The following is a 27,009-nucleotide window of genomic DNA, read 5'->3' as shown; positions in this document are numbered from 1 at the left end:
ACTCTTCTTCTGTTTCTTGATCAGATTTGGCATTTGAAATAATATTTGGTGGTTGTGATGCAGAAGAACCATTTCTTTTAAATGAGCGAAAAGGTTTCTTGGGAGCAGAGGATTCTACAAACTTCTTATTGATTTTGACCATTTCATTGGGCATGGTTTTTAACACTTTCTGAAAGCCTTCAAGATCGAAAGGGTCCTTTGAAGCTTTATTTTTTGTATCATCCTTAAATGTTATTTTCTTTGAATTCCTTTCATCTATTTGTGATATTTTTCTAAAGATATAATTCTTCTTTCTAAAAACATGGCTTCTTTCATGTTTTCAACAAGGGTAGCCTTATTGGCTCTATCTACAAAAATTGAAATATTAGAAGGAAGGGAGGATATGTACCATTCTATTTGTACATCTACTGCAGTTTTGAGGCAGCTGAGATTTTGTTTAGTAACGTGTTAAAACTAAAGTTGAAGTCCTTCATCCTTTCATTTGATTTTTCTTTTAAGTTAGAAGGATCATTGATTAAGGATGCTATGGTCCTGTCATCACCAAATTTTGCAAGAAATACTTCTTGAAAAGTATCCCAGTCTCTTATTGAACCTGCTGGAAGGGAAAAATACCAAGACCCAACAGATCCTTGGAAGGTATAAGGAAACAGTCTGATTACAACATCTTCATGTGCAACTCAATTACGATTCATGGCTAACATAAAGTTATTTATATGTTCTTAAGCTGGAAGACATTCATCAGGATTGTACTTAGGTAACCATTTTTTTGGGTTTGTTGGGAGAGAATTTGGATTAGCAACCAGAATAGCACAAGGATTCGTCCAAGGTTGAGCAGGGTGATTGGCCATAACTTGAGCCAAAAACTGGGAATATGGGAAGGCCAGTCCAGAAGTAGGTATAGATGGCAAAGAGCTTACTACTGGGTTAGTACTACTAGTAGCAATACTAGTTGGAGAAGTGGATAGTTGAGAAGAAGTGGATTAAGTAGAAATACATGGAGAAGTGAATGGATGGAAGGGTGATGTGATCTTGCTGGTAAACAATTCAAATCTTGATGTAATCACTTTCCTACGTTGTGGAGGGATGGGAAACTCAAAAGGAGTTACTCCAAGCCTTTCACATTGCAATCTAGTTAATACACCAGTTTCTCGTAATAAGGAAGTAACACTTTCTTCAGAAGCTTCGGGTCTCTTTGGTTTCTCGACAGAAATTGATATCTGTTCCAATTTACGTATCAAAGAATGGACTTTGGGAGACTCAAGAGTGCAATCTGGAGAAGGTGGTTGTCTTACTACTTCAGGAGATGAGGGAGATGTTTCTACATCTTTAGATTTCTGATCTGGATATTTTGAACGATATCTAGAAGGTGTAGAAGTGGTGGAGGGGTTTTGACTCTTATGAATTTTTTTGGATTGATATTTAGTTTTATATGCCATTCATATTCAGATGGCCCTCCTTCTAGTGCCGAAATGTTGAGGCATCATATTTTTACTGCTCCAACATGGGGGATAATCACAAGGTCTGGAACTTAAGATATCTCCTTTTCCATTTAAAGTGCTAGCTTCGACTGGGGATGATGGGACCAATTTCCCAGAATGGGTTTTAAAATGAGAGTGGGTGATTTTCAAGTGATTGAAATAGAATAATGATAACTAAATGACCTATTCTATCATGAAAATCTCTAGCTAACTTAATCAAATATAAACCCGGGTATTTCTGTATAATATGCGATCTAAAAAGATATCTGCTTGACATGTGATAATAAAGATTAATCACATATAAAACAAATATGATAACGTGTAGAGATAATTTCTTTGACTAAATAGTTAGTCAAAGAAATGTATAAACTATATCGCATATATGATGATTTATATATGAAAATAAACAATTTCAACTAGGCATCATAAAGTGGTACAATTAACACTTAAAAAAAAGAACATATCTCATATACAATTCATGAAAATAAAGTGTTGTCACTAATTAAATAGAAACTAGAATAATCATACAAGATAGAAGTACCATATATGTGAAGTTCTTCTCATTTGACTAATGACATAGATCGACTCCTTTCTTTAGATCAATTTATCTTCCAAGTATACAATAGTGCATCAACAAAGGAAAGTAGTCTGATATTTAACATAAACGATCATGTTCCATAATTTCACCAAATCATTCATAAAATTACAAAAGTGCATTCTTTGCAAATGTTTTTGATAAAATTCTAGACCCTTCTCTAAATGCATGAAAAGGGTATAAATACTATTCTAACTAATGTTCAAAAATAGATTATACAAAAATTTGAGGAGGTTTCAAACAACCTTCCTCCTAACTAGTTAACTAACTCTAAAAATAAAAAGTGACTTGATGAGTAGAGGATGTGATGATGATTTTTTGTCTTCTATCTTGTCATTCAAATCACATATATCAGTCATCGGTTTGACTTCAGGAGGTGCCCCAAACTGTGTTATGACCTGTCCTGTGAAAATAACATTTGTGAGAGGTGGAAGCATCTGCTGAGTTGAATGGAGTGAGAAGTTGAGGGTCATGATTTGATTGTGTGGCTTGACGAGGTACTGCTAATACGACTCCCAATCAGTCTTTGCTAACTTTGTGATTGCTTCCCTTTGAGTTTCCACTCTTTTACTGCCTTCACTATGTTCTTTGACACCCTGGCTCCCCTTGCCACAGCTAATTTAACTTTTTTGATCCTCACATCCCAATCCATGAAAATAATGTCTTTGTGTGTCTCCTCGATCTCAAGTAAATTAGCCTTCCTCCCCTCTTATGTTTCTTGCCATTCGATGAACTCTGAGATTCTTGTTTTTAGATCAGTAAAATCAGTTCTCTAGTCAATTGCTTTATTTATTAGCTGGTCACTAGTGATCAGATAAGGAGTGATATGTGACATCTTTTGGAAAAAAATTTCTTGTTTTTTTAACAAGAGGGATTTTAGTTCTAGCGCCTCTTTGATGAATTCCTCGATAGTAGGAGCATCCTTATATATTTCCATCGCTTGCTACAAATCTTGGAGTTGCATGTTTTTGGCCGATATGTCTTCTTCATGGCTTATATTAAACACCTCCATGCTCTATTGCAATTGGGCTAGCTGTTAAGCAGCCTACCTGTTCACACTTGCCTTCTCTGTTCGAGCTGTTGCTCGAGCTGTGAAATCTTCTCTTCCTTTTCCTTCAACAAAATAGATATCTCGATAGCTTTGTCCATGGTGGCCATTGCATATTCCCCTGTAAACTGTGACAGTCCGGTCAAGTTTTCAGTTGGGTTGGAAGATATATCCTTCCAGACTATGTCCATCGGCTCTTTCCCAGGTGGGAGCTCGGGTGTTTCTATCCCTCTCCTTTTCCTTATTACAACCTTGTGCAGTGGGCTATAGAACACATCAAGAGGAGGGATTTTAGTCACCTTTAAGACAATTTCCGATGTGGGAAGAGTGGGAATGATTTCAATCTGTTGAGACGTCATCGCTTGCTCATCCATCGGTTCAGACTCTGTGTTTTTCTGAACATGCAGAGGAGTTTTATACTCCGTAGTTTCCTCGGCATCTGTTTTCTTGGGAGTGTCTTGTAGTTTATTATTGAATTGATCCCACTCTTGCTCCAAACTTCTCCTTTTGATCTCATAACTGATATCTTTAGGTGGGGTGCTCATACCCTGCTTTTCAGCTGACTTTCTACTGGATTCTGTTATTTTCTCGGTGTCTTGGGCCTTCCCTATATCCAGTGCTTTCTATGTATCCACTTGAGACTCTATGTGAGAATTAGGTCCCTCGTTGTTGACAATCACACTAGGCGTAGGCTTGTCCTCGATTTTTAACAAATGTAGCGGAATCATTTTGAGCCTTTTATTTCTGAACTCCCGAAATCTTTCAAAATCTCCAGGACTCAGATTATTCCTTTCCCATTCGAAAGATTGTTTGAAGGATTCAACCAACCGTAAAAGGTCTTCAAAATCATTAGCCTAATGGTTATAAGGCTTGATCTTTACTAGAGTAGTGATGTTATATGCTATCTTGTGTGGATCTAATTGCCTTTTTGGCAAAGTATGGAGCCTAAGGCTTTATAGGCTTACTGACTCCTTAATTGCATGGTTAAAATTTTCTAATGAAAAGGAACCGCACCTAATAGGAAAATATGGCCATAATAACTTCTTGTTTTCTTTTAGGAGCTTGGTCAAAGCTTTTCCCATAGTCTGATGGGCTATTTCTCTTGCTAATAATTTATCAGAGACATACAAAGGAGGATATGTGGGTATGTTGTACTACCAAAAAACCCAATTTATGTAAACCATTCTTGAACAAAATATTTGTCGACTGCGAGAAGGTCTGTAGCGGCTTCTTTGGAAAACTTGGGAGCTTTCTTATTGAAAATTAATTGATGTAATGGTAAAATAATAACATGGCTTATTTTATAAGAATGAGGTATATAATGGGATTCCCAAATTTGTTTATGGCTAAGATGGGTAGGGTAGGGGTCCTGCAAGGTCCATTTCCAACCCATGATTGGAAATTTAGTGCAGAAACAGATGGCATCCATGATGTAGGCGCTAAAATAGAACGGAGGAAGGTTCTTTGGAGACGAGGATCTCTTCTGTCGATATTTGGTGATGAGGGCTACGTTATCAGATAGGATGGTGGTCCTATTCATATTGTGGGAATTGACATAGGCATCAATCAAAGGAATCCAGTCTATGGAAAACTTAGCATTATTAGGTAACCCATATAGTCTACATAACATAACAGCTGCATAATTATAGGTGTTTTCCAAAGAGGCTACAGGATACATACCCATTTTATCAAATTTGAACTTGTTCTCCAGTACCCTCCAGCCCTAGATCATCTTGAAAGGTTCTTCATTCTTCTTTGTGAAGTTTGCCACATACAATTTATCATATATGTCCTAAGGGTTAGGTATATGGTACATTTTCTTCAAGTCTTCCTTTTTGAATGACTCCATGAGTTCCATTCTTGAGATCCTGAATTTCCTATCTTCAAGTGAGCTTTTCCACCACCCACCTAATCATATCAGTGTATGGGAGGATTTTTTCTCTCGCTCCTATTTTGTGAAGGAAATAAAAGGAAGCATCCTTGAATTGGAGTCCCGAAGGTTTTATTGAGTCAGCCTTCGCTTTTGTGACAATAACCTTAGGATTTTCATCCTCAAGCCTATTGTATATGCCCTCCCAAGTTGTTGCTCCCCCATCGGCATTGCAGAACGTATCAGAGAATATAGGAGACATTTTTGATAGCTCGGACTCTGTAATTATCTTCTTTTTATATTTATGCATCACTTTCCGAAATGACATGTCTTTGGTAGCTTACCTGAAATGGAAGAGATGTATTTAAAGCAGACGATATATGGAAATTAAGGCTGAAAACTCTCTGAAATGACTTTCAATCATGGGAGAATTTCAAATGAGATATTCAACATTACCTATCCGTAACTTGAAACATCATTACCTCTCCTCGGGCTACTAAACATTAATTACCCTGTCAAACCATTCATTATTATATTAAAACACAGTTACTTCCCATGCTTGGTGCTTTATTTGCGCATCGTAGATTTTTAAACGATGTCATATAGCGTTGTCTATTTATAATGTGAAATGCGATTGTGAATATCACAATATCGCATTTCTCAAAATCGTTAATGGATGACACAATGGCATGGCTTATTTATTTGTGACTCCTACGAAATGTGATTGCGAATTATTAAGGCATTTTGATCAGAATGTCGTAGTGGGGGGATTGATCGCATATCAAAATTTCTTTAAGGTGTTTATGATTATCACATGGAAAAATTTGATTTGCAATTTGCGATGAGGATCCTAAACTTGGGTTATTTTATAAGAGTTTTCAAGGTAATTTCTTAGAATTAGGTTTTATTTTTCAAAGACTAAAAATTTAAAAAGGGTCCCCATTTATATGTCTAATATTAGCTATTACTATATATAAATGGGGTGGGGGGGGTGTTTACATAGTACAATAGAGCTCCAACAAAACATTATAAGAAGAAGGCGATGGGTAGATGGAAAATATCACTTATGGAATTCGATTTCCTTATAGGGTTTGATTTTTCTAGAGAGCCAGTAGTTGCTGGAAGAGTTTGAGCTTCAGAAGGAAGAAGAGACAATGAGTGGCAGGGAAAGTGATCTAGAGGAAGTTTTCTAGATATGATGAAGTGCATTGTAAAGAGAGGTTGGAATTTCTTGAGGAAGCTACAGAGAGGCAAGAATTTATCCTTCCCTGTATTACGCATTGCGAAGTTACAGTGGACAATGAGGTAATCTCTATGTCATTATCATGCCCAATTGTGTATTCCTCTAATATTTCACTTCTATTACTACGTATTGCGCAGTTATAGTTCCCTAACTTGCCTCCTTGACTCCCTAGCTTTCTCAATTGCACAATCCCTTCATCTAATAGGCTTCTGTTAGTTTCTGTAGCATCAGAGGTGTTCTAGTCTCAAACATTTGTGTAGAGGATTAAACACAAGAGTTATCCATAACCCAAAAATTGTTTTTGGAATTCCCACCTAAAAGTTTCTCAATTAGATTATTATCCTATTTTTAAATATTTCCTAAGTCTAAACTTAAGAAAAGGGGTTAATTAATCATAATTAATTGAGATACGGTGTGAATAATTTATAAATTCACATGGATTTACTCAATATGATCTTGGCCCTTGATTAAGGTTTAATCTTGGTTGTTGGAGCCCCAACAAAATATTATAAGAAGAACTTGATGGGTAGATGGAGAACAACACTTGCGGCATTCGATTTCCTTTGGGAGTTCAATTTTTCCAGAGAGACGCCAGTTGCCAAAATATTTGGAGATTTAGAAGGAAGTAGAGACAATGAGGGGCAGGGATAGTGAGATGAAATAATTTTTCCAAATATAGTGAAGTACATTGTAGAGAGAGGCTGAAATTTCACCAGGAAGCTACACAGATGCAATGTAGAAGATTCAGAGGGTAGTTTGATTTGCTGAGAAGGGAATACATATTCAGTTCCATAGGCTGGACAAAGGTTCTAGAGGTCGAATAAGTGTTTTCCCAGTCATCGGCAGGCAGGACAACTTGATTTGCAGTTGTTCCAAGCTGAGCATGTAGCGGACCGTGATAGGGTTACGCAAAAGCTGCGTAGAGCTAGGTGGATGACTTGCTTTTCAGTGGTTTTTGAGTGTCGGGATTACTCAGAGTGAGGGTAATTTTCCTCAAGATATTTTTTCTAGTATGTTCTCTGCACAATAGCCAACATTCGACATCTAGATTGTACTCATAATTTCTCACTGCTACATAATAATAAAATCCCTTAATTGTTGCACTGATTTTCCCAAGTTGGATTTTTTCGAGGACATATGTCCAAAAATATTTGTGTTAATTTTGTGTGTGTGTGTTCTAGTATATTTCTCAGCTTCCAACACTATTATTTTCTGCATTTTTCTGTGAAGGTTCTAATGTGATTTATTCAATATTTGTTGTAGCAAATAAATTGTTAAATTAATTAACAATTAGAAGAATAATTTCCAGTTGACGCAATAATTTCAGTAGTTAAATTTTCGCACCTCTTGATACGCATTGCACAGTTCTAGTTGGAAGTAGGTCACTGCTAGGTCACTGAAACCATCAACTTTACAATCCTTGGAATATACTCTTCAATCACTGGGCATTTCACAGTTACAGTGGCTAAAAATATTCCTCTTATTGACTGAAACCCCTCACTACACAGTACCTTGTCCCATATTTCCTCCTACTATGCATTGCATAGTTCCAATGGATAGTGAGGTCATCCCTCAAACCCTATGATGCTCAACTACACAATCTATGCCTCATCTTCCTTGAGCACAACACACTGCGCATCCTCATCCAACAAGCTCATTACCTTGTCTCCTGGAGTTCCCCACTACGTAAAACCTTGCTAAGTCTTTCCTAATTACACATTGCACAGTTCCAAAGGAATGTGTGGTCATCCCTAGGTCCCTCTAGTCCTCAAATGCACAATTCTTAGCTTCTTACTCTCAAAACCCTTTCATGTTGCCTCATCACAGTCAACATATTCCATGAGCAAGCAAAGGTAGAATCAGTGGTTTTCAGACTGATGTTGGCTTGTCATGAGTGGAATCCATTTGCAAAAGTTATCATATCATCATGGTAGGGTGATTCTCAAGTAAGGTTATCAAAGAGAGCTTACAAGAAGGCACTCGTGAAGAAGAATAAAAATGAGGAACCATCATGAATATCATGAAGGAATCTTGGACCAAGACAAAGATATGAAAACTCATGTTGAAAATTTCATACTAGGGAGACCCCATGTGTTGGAGGACTTCCAACACCGTCAACAAGATCATGCTTGGATTTTCCCTGCATTCTAACTTTAAATTTCCCAACTAAGTTTTGAATTTTGATTTTTCATTGTTTTTCCTGTGGACATCATATGCATTTTATTTTTCTTTTAGCTACATCAACCTCCCAGGGTGCATTTCCTGGCCCTACCTAGGTATAAGGACACGTGGGTGCCAAATCCTAGTGAATCAATGGTTAGTTGACCTAAAGAAGGGAGGTGGAATAGGGGCTCATAATGTAATATGGAAAGTGGTAAGTATGGAATAGGAATAAATGGGGCTATGTTATCTCAATCATGGTTTCCCAAGTAGTTCCCCTTTCTAAAGCCATGGGCCATTAGGGGAGGTCCCGTTGGACTAGGATTGAAAATTAACCTCCCATTTAAGGTGAGGGAACAATTTTATGACCAAGACCCTTTTTTCTTCCAAGTTACCCCATAATGCATGTCAAAATTCCCAAATATAAACAAGAATAAGCATCCAATTGCAAAACGAATAAAGTACCTTCTGATCAAAATCCCACCTTCCAACATGTGCTTTTGACAAATGTGCGATGAAACATGTGACTGATCCAAGTGGAGTAGAAATGAGTGGCATGTCACATCGACTACAAGGTGGCTCTTAAGGGTTATTGGCTACTGACTAGAAGAGATGAATATGAGAAAATATTCTCTTGGAGTCACCCACTTTTAGTGAGTAACAGGGTCTATTGTAAAGAATTTGAGGTGTCACAAAAATCAAAGAAAAACCAAAGACAAATTTTGCAAAAGGTATCCAAAGGTATTGAAGTAAATTGAAGAATCATTTTTCTACAATTGTCCACTAGATAATCAATTTTTTTAAACAACAAAAAAAACTTGGAAATCAAAGAATGCTCCTCTACTCCATTGGAGAGTTCAAAAATATCAATAATTTAGAAGGATTCAATAGTATTGAAATGGATAAAAATATTAATTATCAAAAGAACTCCAATGGCCCATAAGAATGAGTTGAAATATCATTTTGAGAAAGGATCATAGCGTACATAGGAAGAATTTAAAAGTCTAATGTTCAAATGGATTCCATTAGAATAAAAAGAATATGAAACATTGAAATTTAAGATCACTCCAATAATGTATTAGAGATATTCTAGAAATCAATTTTAGCTCAGAAAAAATCTCCAAACAAATAAGAAACATTTATGAGGTGAAATATTGTTTTTCAGATGAATAATCAATGATAAAAAAGGAAAACGCAAACATAATTCATAAATGACACAGAGGCTCTACTGGGGAAACAATACCATACCACGTGCATTCAGATTGCGGGATATATATATATATATATATATATATATAGGAAAAAAATGACATAATATGTTGAGCATATAATAGGGGGTAAAGGGTTTGTATATGTTGTATATAAAAAATAGAGCTCAAATTTAATGAAAAAATAAAAAGGGATATAAAAAAAATTAATGAAAAAATGGATACCTACAATATCTAGCGAAACTAGGGGTTTTTTAAATTGGAAAGGTGTATTGGGTTTGTATTGGTAGGGGATTAAATAAAAGTGATTTATAGAGGTATTTTCCAATATGTGGTCAAATTAAGGGTATTTTTTAATATGCCACTAGCACACGTGCTATATCAGAGGTTCATTGAGTGAAGCCCCAACGATAAATGAGTAATTGACATAAGAAATCAAACATTAGGAAAGATTCAATCCATAAATTAAAATGCATTCGAACTAGGACTTTAAATGTAATTTTCCAATAATTGAAAATGTAGGCACCCATATTCATAACAATTCAGTGGATGTTGAGGCCTCAATCACTTCATAATTCAAAGCCAAGGGCATATTTTTTTTATATTGCAAGCAAAAGTTCAGATCCTATTGTGATAAAATAAATACACTAGCAATTGTAAGACAAAAGAGAGAATAGAGAATGAAATGAAACTCAAATAGACTCTTTAGATCAAATGCCAATTCAAATTGACTTGTGTATTATTTCTTGGATCGAGTACAATTAAATAATACTCCCATAGAGAGGATCAATGCACAATAAGTGTTATTCCTTGAGCATGCACAACTAGTAGATAATCAACTCTCAATTAGTTCTAGATAACTAGGCCAAATTGGAGTTGTATGGTCTAAAGTAGAGTTAGTGTTAATAATAGAATTGAATAAGGATAGGATGAGCTATAAATAAGTGAAAACTGAAGAAATAACTCATGCATGCAACTCCTAACTCAAGAAATCAGGAAAAAAACCAAGAATATGATTGAAAGTCAAAGCATAATGCTTCATAGGATAAAGGGATAAGATGGATAACGTTTGTCACCATAAATATGAAGGAAGTGAACACTTATGGATAGGGCGGCCATACAATAGGAAGTGTGCATTAGTAGATAAGAATGGACATGTCATTTTCTAGTCAATGCCCAATCACTGTCACATGTCATCCTACGTGGCATCCCCTACTGAAAATAAACATACTATAAATAGTATGTGATAAAAATAGAAATATAACTTGAGCGTTAGGAAATGTAGGGTAGGTTAGGTTAGTTAATGTGCATGATTCACCAACATAGCTTTTCCCCAATATGGGATCCATCAAATTTAGAGATGAAAACCTTTCTATCCAACTTGAAGTATTACTATAAAGTAGGACTACCTATTACACAAATGGTTATTGTTGAGGCATACATTGTAGAGTATGTTGTTGTGTGGTCACTAGCTATCAAAGCACGGTCAACACATCCTAGGTTCAAAACTTGTTTTACTCGCACTATGCAACAAGTTATTCCATGCTGAACTGGTTATATTAGAATTGCTCCTAAATTTTCTCTAGTAGGAGCTGAGCAAGGGTGGAATCTTAAGAAATGTCACAAGCAACCATGAAAATTCCATAATACAATGTTGTTGATTTGAAACTATAAAGGAACAAACTACATGTAGAAATTGCAACATGAGACTTAAAAGTAAAATATCAAAAGTGACAAATGTAAATCAAGTTTAATCAATAATTTTGCAATTTTTTTCCTTAAACTCGTAGGCAAATGTAGAGTGTAGCAATTCAAGTTTAAAGGAGACATGATAGTTAATATTGATAAAAAACCTCAAGTGTTATTGACTTCATATTTGACATCATGGAAATCCTTTATGCAAAACTAAAATTCCAATTAGCATTCTACACATTTGATATAGATATTCATGAGGCTCACTTGTAACCCTCATGTTGACAACTATAACTATATATTGTGCATCCATATGGAAAAACACGAACTTAAAACATCACTTCCAACATATTGGTTAGTACGATAGTCTTATATAGCAATTATTATACTAGTCCACAATTGAAAGGTATCATAATAAGATCTTAATGCAATTTGAACAATTCCAACCATTATCATGAAATTAAACCCTTATCAAAATCATATGCATGGGTTTCATATCACTTGCATGTTATATGTGTGTGTGATAATAATTTACTAATTTATTTTCATCAACTGAAGGGAAAATGTTGTCATTTGGATAGCCATTTAGTACTTTCCAGAAATGCTAATATTTGTAATATACAATAATTTATAAAGGATCACTCAAGATAATTTCATTAACATAAGTACTTAATGGCCCAATGACTATAGGAGTGATAGGAAGTGATCAAGGTATGCATTTATTCTCTTTATATTCATGTAATTTTCATAATAATTGTAGTCTTGATTTATATCTATGCTAATTGTATCAATATAAGAATTCTAATTTTTTGTTGTCATGTCAAAAAAAGACATTATTTTTCATTAAAAAATATTTTTTCCACATGTTTTTTGCTCACTCATCTTCTCATACAGGAGTGAAACATCTGGTGAAGTTTCTAACCAAAAAATGTATATTCCATTTATAGTTCCAAAACCTCCTGGTCGATTTTATTTTTTATTTGGAAAGCCAATACCAACTACAGGTACTCTCTCTCTCCTATTTATTTTTATGAATAAATGTAGATGCAAAGAAGGAATGGAGAGATGTGTTCATTAGAAATATCTTGTCTCTTATGCTAGTGAAATTTTATTGTCTATGAGGTCTCTTTGTCTTTATCTACACTAACCCTCACCTTTGAACCTGCACGAACATTTATATGCACATTGTTGTAATATAAGAAAATTTACACATTGTTACCATAATATACACTAAGTAGATATTAAATAAAAAAAAGGCATGCAACACATGAGATATAGCAAAGAGAGAACAAAATTAGCCATAGCTAGCCAAAACACTTCTTGTATTAATCCACAAACATTATTACATTGAGTCTTAGACTATCATGTATTTATACCAGAGTCTAGGCAATTACAGCTACATTTTGCATTAACTACTAAAAAAACTAGGCCCAGCATGGAAACCTAACTCGAATGGTCATCTATCCAACTTGAATTCTATAAAGAGTATGGTTTGTTATTCTAACTTGTGGGTCTAGTCGACTGAGTTGACTATACCTTCCAACATCTCCCCCCACCCTTAGTTCCTTCTCCATCCTAAAGAGGGGAGATGTGGAATGTTTCGTTGTACACAAATTTTGGCTATAGTATTATAAAAGTTTATATATAGCGGTTTATACAAAACAATCGAAAGAACAAAGCCTCTTTGTGTGTATGAAAAACTATTTAAATATTTCTTTTGGATCTAGTCATTACATTATGTTGATATAAGCGGTAAAGAGGATTAGCGAAGAGCTAAAATGAAGAAGAAAAATTGAGTATTGCAATGGACTATTATCAAGTGTAATGTGCTATGGTGATGGTGGCCAATTGAGGTTAATTGATTATAAATTGATAGATGAGTTCCTATGTTGAGCTCCTTGTGGTTCTCCTGGTTGTACTATTGCATTGAGGTGCATGTGTATTTTGGATATGTCTTCCCTTATTCCTTGTAGCTATCTTTGCTGATCAACCATGATATTCAACACGAAGTCCATTTTTCTCAATAAGAGATCTAATTTGGTATGCAAAACGTTTACTTGAGATTTTTCAATGGAACTTCTATGCTCTCATTGTTGACATTCAAAAACAAGGGCTTTATCACTCCTATTGTACAGCATAGAAATATTTTGGAAGAAAAGGGGTAAGTGATTATGGATGATATGAAAGTAAACAATGTGTTAGAATACAAAAATAATGTAATGATACAGGGAAGGTTGTGGACCAAGGGTGAAAACATTGTGAATAAGTGAGATCTTGGGGTTGGATAACCTCACCTAAAATATTTGATACATGGTACAATGAAATCCAATATAAATGAAATCCATCCTTCAATTATCAAAGAGATACAATTTTTAATGAAGAATCTCCAAGCACTAGCCAATGCACATTTGAGTGTGGAGAAATGAGTGAATTTAACATGAATGAATGCAAGCCACATGATGAAATGTGGGATATCATAGTTATAGATGCGTTGAGTCATTCATGTTATATAGTTTTATTTTCCATTATTTCAAATTATGGTTAGACCTGCTAGGTCTATTGATTCATTGCAATTAGTCGATTTTGGTTGCTCCTATGATAGCAATTTGGGGTATTTACGTTTAGACTAGAGCCTCCCTTCTAAAAAACATTCACTATTTTAATTGTGGTTTGTTAGTTACAATACCTGTTTTGGCAGACTATGGGTTTATTTCTTTACCTTATTTTGTGAAAATTCTTTAATGGACCAAATAAGTAATATTATACACAAACAATTGGTAACACTACCACAGGGTGTTTTTAAGGCTTACCCATAGATAGTTACATTGAAATAATTTTTCAAATAATCATGCCAACAATATCGTGGATTATACTATTTAAGGTTGGCACCATTTAAAATTGAATCCAACAGCTACCCCTTATTGTTTTGAGTTGCACTACCCATAAGGGTTGAATATATTCAATAACAAAGGGGCCAACTAGGTTGATTCAAGTTTTCTAGTATTCCCTCTTGCTTGAATTTCATGGCATGCTCTTTATTGATTTTTCTATGCCTCCTATTGATATAGTGTGTGAAGTCGATTTTATTATATTTCATGTAGATGGTGGATATTCTCCTTCATTGCTTTTTCAATGTCATATTTAAAAACAACCAAAAAATTTGTTGCTTTTGTGATGAAGTGTAGAGGGATGACAACTTCTTGCTTGTGGACTAATTCAAACAATGTGTGTCCAATACAATTTTTATACATTGTTATATATGCCCAAAGAATGGTTGGTAGTTTATCATCCCAATCATTTTGGTTGACTCTGAATATATTTTTATGTCCTTTATGCAATGTCTTATTAAAGGATTTGAGAAAACCATTTTCTTATGGATGATACGCTATCATCTTTCTCTATTCAATCATGCATTTTTGTAGTATAACTTGAATTGTTGCATTTACAAAGTGGGTTCCCTTATTAATAATAATCATTAAGGGGAGCCAAAACTTGGTGATAACGTTTTCATAAACAAATTTCGCCGTAATTTTTTTAGTGCATGACTCAATAGGGTCTACTTCAACCCACTTGGTAAGATACTCGATTGTAGTAATAATATACTTATCGCCTATTTGTTTCACCCATACATGGAATGAATCAATAAAATCAACAACTCATTTCAAAAGGTAAATTTGGATTAACTAAATTTAGGGACATTTTTCATTCCATAACAATTGACACATCCATTGAAAACTATCGCATTGCTTGATTTGTTCTTGATAATCCTTAAATAGAGTCAACCACCATAATCCTTCTTAAAGAACGCAATTACCATTAAAACTGAAACTGAATCAAGTTCTCATTTTTTAGAGGGAGCAAAAAATCATCTGTTTCTGAAAAGTGTTGATTCAGAATACACCTATTTTTTTTAGCATACTTTAAATTTTCTTTGCAATTTTTTTTAAATGTTAGTGACTTTCATTCCAATTTTGAAGTGTTAATGCAACATCAACCTCTTTTCTTTGGGGATTACTTTTTAAAAGCATCAACCCTTTTTTCTGCATATTTTTGACACTTCAATTTTAATTTTTTTTTGTCTTAAGTATGCATTTTTTAAAAAATTTGTTATTAACCATTTCAATTAAAAAAAAAAAAACCAAATGTTAAAAAAATAAAAAACCAAAAAGATATTAGAAAATACCCAAAACAATGATAAAAATAAAAGAAAAATTAAAGAAATAAAAATAAGATTACCCTGCCACCTCGCCCAGCGGCAAAGGGGCCATGGGCCAAGGTGCATGCCCTGGCCCTTTTCCCCTTGGCTACTAGGCAAGGTGACACACTGATTTTTTTATTTTTTTTATTAAATTAAATTTTATTTTATTTTTTATTTTTTATTTTTTGATTTATTTTTTGGTGTTTTTAATATTTTTATGCTTGAATTTTCATCATTTTATGGGTTATTTTTCATTATTTTTTTTTAAATTATATATATATATATATATATATATATATATATATATATATATATATATAATTTTTCTTTTTTCAATGTTTTAATTTAATTTATTTTTATTTTTATAACTTTTTTTTGGATTATGATTTAATTTATTTTAAATTTTTATTTTGTTTTTTAATTTTATTTATTTACTTATTTTTTTTTTTTTGTATGGGTTGTGTCGATGTTTAACTAGCAACCCAACCCAATATGTGTCAATTTGATAGTTGATTTTTCAGTTTTCATTACAATGAATCATGTTCTCTCCTACTATGTGTTAATTTGATAGTTGATTTTTAAGTTTAAATTGCAATGGGTCAAACACGTCTCCACTATGTTTCAATTTGATGGTTGATTTTTAAGTTTTCATTGCAATGTGCTAAGTTGTCTTAGGCCAATATTTTAAAAGAACTATTTTTTTAACATTTGGTATAATGAATTTTTTTATGTAGGTATTTATTTTTAAAGTTTAATTTAGTCATGATATTTGGTCTCTAAATATGTTGAAAATCTAAGATTTTTTATAGTCATGACATTTGTTTTGAATTCTATGCTAAAAGATGTTGAAATTTTAAGGTTTTTTGAAGTTATGATATTTATTTTTAATGTCATTGTTGAAAAATATCAAAATTACAACGTTTTTCAGCGTCATAACACCATGGTTGAAAATTGTTGGAAATTTTATGTTTTTGGAGTCGTGATATTTTATCTTCAACATATTGTTGAAAACTATTAGAATTTTAATGATTTTTTGGACTCATAGTATTTTATTTATAATGACATTTCTAAAAAATGTTGGAATTTTAACCAAAAATAATGTTGATGTCAGCATGAACAATTTTTTATTTCAATGTGTTTTTTGCACAAAAAAAATTGGTTTTTACTGTCATTTTTAAAAAATATTGAAAATTTACCCGGAAAATAAATAAATAAATAAAATAAAATAAGCAAACAAATTAATTAATTAATTAAAATAATAATAATAAATAAATAAATAAAAATAAAAAATAGACAAAATAAATAAATAAATAATGGTCTAGCATACACATTTTTCATTTTTGAGTTGTTTTTTCATGTTTTTTTGGCTAGAGTTATCATTTCGAGGTTATAGTTCCCCTTTGATTTGTAATTTGTTGAAGGACCTTATGATTATTTCTATTTATTAATGGCCTCCTAGTGGGCCCTTATGTGCCTCATCAATTATGTTTTTTCGTTCATGTTTGGGGAACACATTCTCAGAATGTCACTAGGTCCTAGTTTTTGTAGAGAACCATTCATAAGTGTGAATGGATTATCCTTCATTGTTAATATTTTTTTTTTCTTTTGGGGAAGTCCCTCAAGTGCTTTGCCTTGACGTAGGAATTGTAGAATTTCCTTGTAGATTCAAACTGCAAATTGTAATATGCTAAAACAATTAACTTGAATCTACTCTACTCATCAGCGAAAAAAATTAAACGATCACGAAATCACGAAGCATACAAGAGAACAAATGCAATGAACACATTACACAATGATTTCATGGGGAAAGCCACAACTAAAAACCCATGCTATCTCTATATTTCATTAGTCAGAAAATATGAGAATATTATAATGCTTTGATCAAGCCTGAGAAAACTTTGCATTATCTCTATTTGTCTCATCGCTTCCTAGGCAAGCCTTAGCTGAATACAATATGTTTTTCTCAACCTTGAGGTCAACCTACATAAGTATATTCTATCCTCTGCCTAACTGAATGCCTTTGGCCAATACTTAGCTGAATTCCTAGTCTTCCAAGCTCCTATTTCGTTGCGTTGTTCCTTAAGCAATTAACTCCTATTTAATGGAAAAAATCCTCAATTATGAATTGTACAACAGGAGACGCTCTAGGAGGTGTTAATGGAAGACTAGGGTTTGAGTCAGACCTGTGAAAGGCAGACCTATACAGACCATGTTTTCAGGTTCTTGCTGAGCAGAAAGGATGCACTGCTACACAACAAAGGCACAATTCACAAGCAATGGATTCCCCTCAGGGGGAGGATAGGGAGCCTCCCCCCAATGTCACTAAAGATGTCAGGACAGAACACTAGGATGATGTTGAACTAGTTCCAAACACTTTGCTAGACAATAAGAACAAGAATGAAGCACCCAAGACAACGTCGGCCACATGTAAGCCCGTTGTGGTTGAAAGACCAAAGATTGAGCTTCCAAGCCATCAGATCAACAATCAAATCTAGCACATGAAGGATCATGCACTGATTGGGAAATTTATAGGTTTTTGGCCCACAGAGAAAGCCTTGCATGGCTGGATAGTAGCCAATTGGAAACCAAAAGGGCACATTACCTTACAATTGGGGCCTAAAGGCTTCTTTACAGCGATTTTGAACTGCATAGAAGACCAAAACAGAGTCCTCAATGGAGGACCGTATTTTTTCAATGCAACAAGTTTATATCTGAGAGATTGGATAAAGCGATTCAACCCTGACAAAGAGGATTTAAGCTAGGCACCAGTATGGATTCGCCTTTACTCCCTCCCTTTGGAGTACTGGGATGAGGACTCACTGCAAGATATCGGGAATGGCTTAGGGGAGTTCATTAAAATCGCAGAGGAGACGAAACTCAGGCGATATACCTCCTATGCCTGAATATGTGTATACATGCATCTCAGCAAAGCTCTCCCGGATGCGATAAGTCTTTACCATGATGATTTTGAATGGATACAATCAATAGATTATGAGCATGTTCCATTTCGTTGCAAGAAATTCCATTCCCTTGGTCATCTCTTCCGAGACTACCCTTCAAACCTGAAAGCCTCGAACCCCTCCAATATGGATAAATCTGACCCGGATGGCTTTACCAAAGTCACCAACCGTAAAAAGAATCATAAGAAACCCTCAGCTAGCCTTAAAAAGCTTGTAGCCAATGCCTCAATGCCTTCTACAAGCAACATCTTTGAGATCCTGAATCAGACGGAACAAAACACCTATGAAATCCCTTATCAATCAAAGGACATCCCTAAGATGACTCCTCTTTCCACCCCTTCGAGCTCCAAGATTACCCAAAAAATCTATACAATCCACAGACCCTACCTCAGCCGCCCCCAGTCACTTACCGAAATGGAATATTCAAAGTATGGAGGTTGACAATATGCAACAGGAAATCTTGACTATAGCAGAAATAGCAACAGAAAGAAGTGAGATCCAACACATGGAAGAGGAGCTAGAGAGCTTCGACATTGGAGATCTAGATATATTGGGATTAGAGAAAGCGTGTAAGAAAAAGGAATATGACAAAATCCCATAAAGGAAACTAGAAAGCTTAGAAGTCATCCTTTCTAGAGCACAACAACAAAGATCTTTAGGCATCCAACCTAGGAGTCAATGGGACAGTAAAAATACTGCTAAAGACAATAAAAAATGAGGTAGTAAAACCGATCTACAGAGAACCATCTGCATTGGGGAAATGCTGGTAGAATCGAGAAGATATTCCAAGCTTACAAAGTATTACAACCCCCTTCCTAGTAGTGCTCAATGAAGCTCATCTCATGGAATATCAAAGGGCTAAATAGCCCTGGGAAATACAGACTGATAAAAAACATGATTCAAATGGAGAAACCCAAAATTTTTTTCATACAAGAAACCAAATGTAACTCTACAATATTAGACCAAACACTTGCAAAAGCGTGGCTAGGCAGCAAAGTAGCAGCAGTGGATGATTTTGGTGCATCAGGAGGGCTAGCCATACTCTAGGATGAACGAGCTATCACACTTGATAATATTCATGCAAGTAAGAATTTTATACAAGCCACCTTCCATATTACAGGGACTAATGTACATGGTCATCTAACCAATGTCTACTTCCCCCAGGAAGCAATAAATAAGATAGACATACTGAATACCTTAGCCTTGATCAACTCAGAAAGAACATATCCAATCTGGATCACAGGAGGAGACTTTAATATGATAACAAGGTTGGAAGAAAAAAGAGGGGGCAGGGCTAGATTGGACAATGAAAGCATTCACTTCAAAAAATTCATCCAAGATAACTGTCTCATAGACATGGCATCCAACAATGGTGTATACACATGGAATAACAAACGAGCAGGAGCACATCAAATCGCCTCACGATTGGATCGATTCCTGCTTTCAGACAATGCAATCCATATAGGTGGGGATTTCACGGCATCAATCTTACCAATCACAGGTTCAGATCATTGGCCAATCGCGCTTCAATGGCAGAGGCCGGGTAATGCCACTCACAGGCCCTTCTGCTTCGAGTCTTTCTAGATGTTGACCTAGATTTCAACAATCTGATACATGCGGTTTGGAAAATTTTCAAACCTCTGGATGGTACTAAAATCTATCAGTGCCAACAAAAACTTAAAAATCTCAAAAGCAACATTAAACAATGGAATCAGAATACTTTTGCAAATATCTTCTAGGTAAAACGTGGACTAGATCAAGAAATTAAACAACTACAACAGAGAATCATCACAGAAGGACGGTCTGAAGACACCTCAGAGCTAGAAAAACACCTGCAATCACAACTATCTGAAAGAGTTGAGCAAGAAGAAATACTTTGGAAGCAAAAATCCAGAATCAGATGGCTTAAAGAGGGCGAGAGGAACACAAAGTTCTCCCATCACACTACTATCAAAAGAAGAATGCATAACAACATCACCAATATTCAGAATCCGCAGGGGGATTGGTTGGAAAAACATGAGGACATTGAACAAGAGTTCATTAATCATTTTAAGAAGGTACACCAGGAACCTCAGATAGATAGAATGTAGGCGATTGAAAAAATAACTAAGAATATCCCTAAGATCATAACTGAGGAACACAATCAGCTCCTCTTCAGGCCAATCTCTTTACAAGAAGTGGATAATGCGATGCGACATCTCAAAGAAGGAAAAGCGCCTGGCCCTGATGGCTTTACTTCCAATTTCTTCCACAAATTTTGGGATCTTATTAAAGACGAGGTCTGGCAAGTCGTGGAGGAATCCAGAACTAATAGATGGTTGCTTCCCTCTCTGAATGCAACCTTTTTAGCTCTCATCCCCAAGGAAGATCACTCTCAGACTCCGGACAAATTTAGGCCCATTACTCTATGTAATGTCATATACAAAATCATCTCCAAAGTAATTGCTTCCAGACTAAAACCTTTTCTCCCTCTACTCATATCACTCGAACAATCAGGCTATGTGGAAGGAAGGCAGATCACGGATGGAATCATTCTCACTCATGAGATTATTCACTCCTTGAAGCAATTCAAAAAGGCAGGTATGCTCCTAAAAATCGATCTTTCCAAAGCTTTTGATAGTTTAAGCTGGAAATATATACACAAAATGCTGATAGCCTTTGGCTTCTCCCCCCTGGGTCAGATGGGTCATGAGTCTTATTTCCTCTTCCTTCTTCTCCATTATGATCAATGGAATCCCTTCCTCACCCTTGCACCCCTCCAAAGGCATCCGGCAAGGAGATCCCCTCTCCCCTTTCCTTTTTGTTATAATGGCGGAAGGACTGGGAAGATGCATCAAAGAAGCGCTTCATTCCCAGCAATTAAGAGGTCTTTCTTTTCCAAACACCCCGGTCTTCACCCACCAACAATTCATGGATGATAATATGTTATTTGGCCATCCTTCAGTCCAGGAAGCTCTCAAATTAAAAACCATCTTGTTAGCTTTTTCGGATGCCCTTGGGGCTTGCATTAACAAAAACAAATCCCAGATCTTCTTCTTTCATACCCCTGCTACAACCAAAGCCTCAATCGCTCGAATCCTAGGCTTTTCAATAGCTTCTCTTCCCTCCAAGTACCTGGGAGCTCCCGTGACGGACTCTGATTTAAAGCACTCATCCTAGAAAATACTTTTGGAAAAATTAAAAGCCCGCCTCTCGTCCTGGACTTACCGTATGCTAAACATGGCTAGCTGTCTAGTCCTAATCAAAGCCGTGCTACAATCCATGCCGCTCTATCTTTTTTCAGTTATGGAAGCTCCAAAATGGGTCCTCAAAGAAATTAGAAATCTTCAAAGATCTTTCTTGTGGGGGAACATAGGCCAAAAGAGAAAATGGGCCTTGGTTAAATGGGACACAGTGTGCCTCTTGAAAATTTATGGAGGTACTGGGCTTTGTGATCCTCAGCATAGTAATGTGGTCATGGGAGCTCGCATCTGGTGGAAATGGATCTCGGAGCCACATACTCCCTGGGCCATCCTTTGGACAACAAAATACACCAATAACCGACCAGTTGATGATTTAATCAGACTCACAGAAGTAGGATCAGGTTCTCTTATTTGGAATGCAGCTAAACAGCACAAGGATGTAATTCAACAGCACAACTTCTGGGAAATTAGGAATGGTAATAATGCATGGTTTTGGGAAGATTCTTGGCAGCAACAACCCAAGTTGAAAGACCTAATCGACCCTCAACACATACAGGACTGGGAAGGGCAACTGATGGCAAAGGTAAATCAATACTGGACGCCTACCCATGCTCAAGGATATAGGCAATGGATAAATTTAGATCACATCATTAGGCAAGACACTCAGCTCATCAAGGACAGTCTAGAAACAAAGCTTTCAAACAGGAAAATTCGCTACTCTAATAAGAGGGATAAAATCAAATGGGGTTATAAAGCTAAAGGAACCTTCTCTACACAAGAAGTTAACAATTTAACAATAAGCACCCAAATAGTCAAAGACCCACTATGGAACAAAGTTTGGGCCCCCACCATTTGGCCAAAAGTCTCCACTTTCCTCTGGCTGCTATGCAAAAAAAAAATTCTCACTTGGGACAACCTACGAAAAAGAAGCTTTCATGGGCCTTCTATGTGTCCCAACTACAAAAAGGTGGAAGAAACCACTGAGCACCTAATAAATTCCTACCCACTAGCAAATGGACTCTGGGAAAAAGTAAGCTTTCGATGCCAAAAAGACGGACGAGATAAGGAGAATATCTCTAACACTATACGTACTTGGGCAAACAATCCTTACAAAAGAAAACTGTTAAATGCACTATGGAGACTAATCCCAGGATTCATCATGTGGAATGTTTGGAAAGAAAGGAATCAACGCATCTTCAAGGATCGGTCCTCCTCTTCAGAAGTTCTATGGAATAATATAGGTCAAAACCTTCGAGAAACCTTGCTGCTTCAAGCCTGGTCAGAAGAAGATTATCCCGCCATCCCTCAGGAATAGACTATCTGGGCAAACTGGAACCTTCAATGGAAGCATACACAAGCAAATCAGGGTAGAACTTCCTCACAAGGAAAGACAGCAGATAGATGGACCCCTCCGCCCCAGCACATGATTCAACTCAACTTTGATGGGGCGTCTAAGGGAAATCTAGGCAAAGACGATATGGAGGAGTCTTGAGAGATCACAAGGGCATTCCGCTTCTAACTTATTTAGGTTCAATTGGCTGGGATACAAATAACTCGGCAGAATTAGAAGGGCTATGGCAGGGGCTTCTCCTAGCACAACTCCATGATTTCTTCCCACTCATAGTTGAAGGGGATTCCCAGATTCTCATCAACATGGTTAATCAGATCCTGCAAAGGACGCCCTCCTACAAGGTAGGAAGCAGTTGGAGACTGGCAGAGATACTTGAGCTAATTGAAAATTGGCTCTCAACCCACAAAGTTGTAAATCTCAAACACTCTCGCAGGGATGGAAACAAAGTAGCAGACCTTCTTGCTAACATTGGGGTAAATGGTGGAAGGACTTTTCATGCAGGCACACTTAATACTATGGCCACTACTTCTCAGCTATAGGAATACAAAGACTTGGTGCAAATGGAAATGGTTCAGGAAGAAGAAACGCACCCAGATGCGGGTGTTCATCCCAAACATTAGAATGACAAGACGGCAAGGCGGCGGACGGGCTGGCCACATGGCCCCCTTCAACTTTCCCATGCCACTCTGAATGGAATTCATGGCACCCAGTATAACTTGAATTGTTGCATTTACAAAGTGGGTTCCCTTATTAATAATAATCATTAAGGGGAGCCAAAACTTGGTGATAACGTTTTCATAAACAAATTTGGCCGTAATTTTTTTAGTGCATGACTCAATAGGGTCTACTTCAACCCACTTGGTAAGATACTCGATTGTAGTAATAATATACTTATCGCCTATTCGTTTCACACATACATGGAATGAATCAATAAAATCAACAACTCATTTCAAAAGGTAAATTTGGATTAACTAAATTTAGGGACATTTTTTCATTCCATAACAATTGACACATCCATTGAAAACTATCGCATTGTTGGATTTGTTCTTGATAATCCTTAAATAGAGTCAACCACCATAATCCTTCTTAAAGAACACAATTACCATTAAAACTGAAACTGAATCAAGTTCTCATTTTTTAGAGGGAGCAAAAAATCATCTGTTTCTGAAAAGTGTTGATTCAGAATACACCTCTTTTTTTTAGCATACTTTAAATTTTCTTTGCAATTTTTTTTAAATGTTAGTGACTTTCATTCCAATTTTGAAGTGTTAATGCAACATCAACCCCTTTTCTTTGGGGATTACTTTTTAAAAGCATCAACCCTTTTTTCTGCATATTTTTGACACTTCAATTTTAATTTTTTTTGTCTTAAGTATGCATTTTTTTAAAACATTTGTTATTTAACCATTTCAATTAAAAAAAAAACAAATGTTAAAAAAATGAAAAACCAAAAAGATATTAAAAAATACCCAAAACAATGATGAAAAATAAAAGAAAATTTAAACAAATAAAAATAAGATTACCCTGCCACCTCTCCCAACGGCCAAGGGGCCATGGGCCAAGGTGCATGCCCTGGCCCTTTCCCCTTGGCTACTAGGCAGGGTGACACACTGATTTTGTTTATTTTTTTTATTAAATTAAATTTTTTTTTTATTTTTTTTTTGGTTTTTTTTTTGGTTTTTTTAATATTTTTGTGCTTGAATTTTCATCATTTTATGGGTTATTTTTCATTATTTTTTTTAAATTATATATATATATATATATATTTTATTTTTTTTTTTCTTTTTTTCTTTTTTCTTTTTTCTTTTTTCAATGTTTTAATTTAATTTAATTTTTTTTAACTTATTTTTTTGGATTATGATTTAATTTATTTTATATTTATATTTTGTTTTTTAATTTTATTTATTTACTTTTTTTTTTGTATGGGTTGTGTCGATGTTCAACTAGCAACCCAACCCCAATATGTGTCAATTTGATAGTTGATTTTTCAGTTTTCATTACAATGAATCAAGTTCGCTTCTACTATGTGTTAATTTGATAGTTGATTTTTAAGTTTCAATTGCAATGGGTCAAACACATCTCCACTATGTTTCAATTTGATGGTTGATTTTTAAGTTTTCATTGCAATGTGTCAAGTTGTCTTAGGCCGATTTTTTAAAAGAACTGTTTTTTTAACATTTGGTATAATGAATTTTTTTATGTAGGTATCTATTTTTAAAGTTTAATTTAGTCATGATATTTGATCTCTAAATATGTTGAAAATCTAAGATTTGTTATAGTCATGACATTTGTTTTGAATTCTATGCTAAAAGATGTTGAAATTTTAAGGTTTTTTGAAGTTATGATATTTATTTTTAATGTCACTGTTGAAAAATATCAAAATTACAACGTTTTTCAGCGTCATAACACCATGGTTGAAAATTGTTGGAAATTTTAGGTTTTTGGAGTCGTGATATTTTATCTTCAACATATTGTTGAAAACTATTGGAATTTTAATGATTTTGGACTCATAGTATTTTATTTATAATGACATCTCTAAAAAATGTTGGAATTTTAACCAAAAATAATGTTGATGTCACCATGAACACTTTTTTATTTCAATGTGTTTTTTGCACAAAAAAATTGGTTTTTACTGTCATTTTTAAAAAATATTGAAAATTTACCCGGAAAATAAATAAATAAAATAAAATAAACAAACAAATTAATTAATTAATTAAAATAATAATAATAAATAAAAATAAAAAATAAACAAAATAAATAAATAAATAAATAATGGTCTAGCATACACATTTTTCATTTTTGAGTTGTTTTTCATGGTTTTTTGGCTAGAGTTATCATTTCGAGGTTATAGTTCCCCTTTGATTTGTAATTTGTTGAAGGACCTTATGATTATGTCTATTTATTAATGGCCTCCTGGTGGGCCCTTATGTGCCTCATCAATTATGCTTTTTCATTCATGTTTGGGGAACACATTCTCAGAATGTCACTAGGTCCTAGTTTTTGTAGAGAACCATTCATAAGTGTGAATGGATTAGCCTTCATTGTTAATATTTTTTTTTCTTTTGGGGAAGTCCCTCAAGTGCTTTGCCTTGATGTAGGAATTGTAGAAATTCCTTGTAGATTCAAACTGCAAATTGTAATATGCTAAAACAATTTACTTGAATCTACTCTACTCATCAGTGAAAAAAATTAAACGATCGTGAAATCACGAAGCATACAAGAGAAAGAATGAAATGAACACATTACACAATGATTGCCTCGGGAAAGCCACAACTAAAAACCCATGCTATCTCTATATTTCATTAGTCAGAAAATATGAGAATATTATAATGCTTTGATCAAGCCCGAGAAAACTTTGCATTATCTCTATCTTTCTCATCGCTTCCTAGGCAAGCCTTAGCTGAATACAATATGTTTTTCTCAACCTTGAGGTCAACCTACATAAGTATATTCTATCCTCTGCCTAACTGAATGCCTTTGGCCAATACTTAGCGGAATTCCTAGTCTTCCAAGCTCATATTTCCTTGCGTTGTTCCTTAAGCAATTAACTCCTATTTAATGGAAAAAATCCTCAATTATGAATTGTACAACAGGAGACGCTCTGGGAGGTGTTAATGGAAGACTATGGTTTGAATCAGACCTGTGAAAGGCAGACCTGTACAGACCATGTGTTCAGGTTCTTGCTCAGCAGAAAGGACGCACCGCTACACGACAAAGGCACAGTTCACAAGCAATGGATTCCCCTTAGGGGGAGGATAGGGAGCCTCCCCCCAATGTCATTGAAGATGTCAGGACAGAACACTAGGACGATGTTGAACCAGTTCCAAACACTTTGCTAGACAATACAAACAAGAATGAAGTGCCCAAGGCAACGTCGGCCACATGTAAGCCCGTTGCGGCTGAAAGACCAAAGATTGAGCTTCCAAGCCATCGGATCAACAATCAAATCCAGCACATGAAGGATCATGCACTGATTGGGAAATTTATAGTTTTTGGCCCACAGAGAAAGCCTTGCATGGCTGGA

General features: G+C 35.1%; 1 protein-coding gene across 1 annotated transcript in view; it reads left to right on the top strand.

Moving 5' to 3' along the window:
* Positions 1 to 27,009, top strand: part of LOC149214578 (phytyl ester synthase 1, chloroplastic-like) — a 337,153-nt gene that overhangs the window by 301,975 nt on the left and 8,169 nt on the right. The window contains exon 6 of the mRNA XM_089389438.1: positions 12,189 to 12,298. Within this exon, the coding sequence (XP_089245564.1) occupies positions 12,189 to 12,298 (110 nt within the window). The remainder of the gene's footprint in view (positions 1 to 12,188; positions 12,299 to 27,009) is intronic.

The sequence above is a fragment of the Pinus tabuliformis genome, chromosome 1_1, assembly GCF_031772625.1.
Source record: "Pinus tabuliformis cultivar Carrire ecotype Pingquan chromosome 1_1, CPIR1, whole genome shotgun sequence".
NCBI lineage: Eukaryota > Viridiplantae > Streptophyta > Pinopsida > Pinales > Pinaceae > Pinus > Pinus tabuliformis.
Note: the sequence above shows the minus strand (reverse complement) of the source record. Positions and strands in the feature narration are given on the sequence as shown.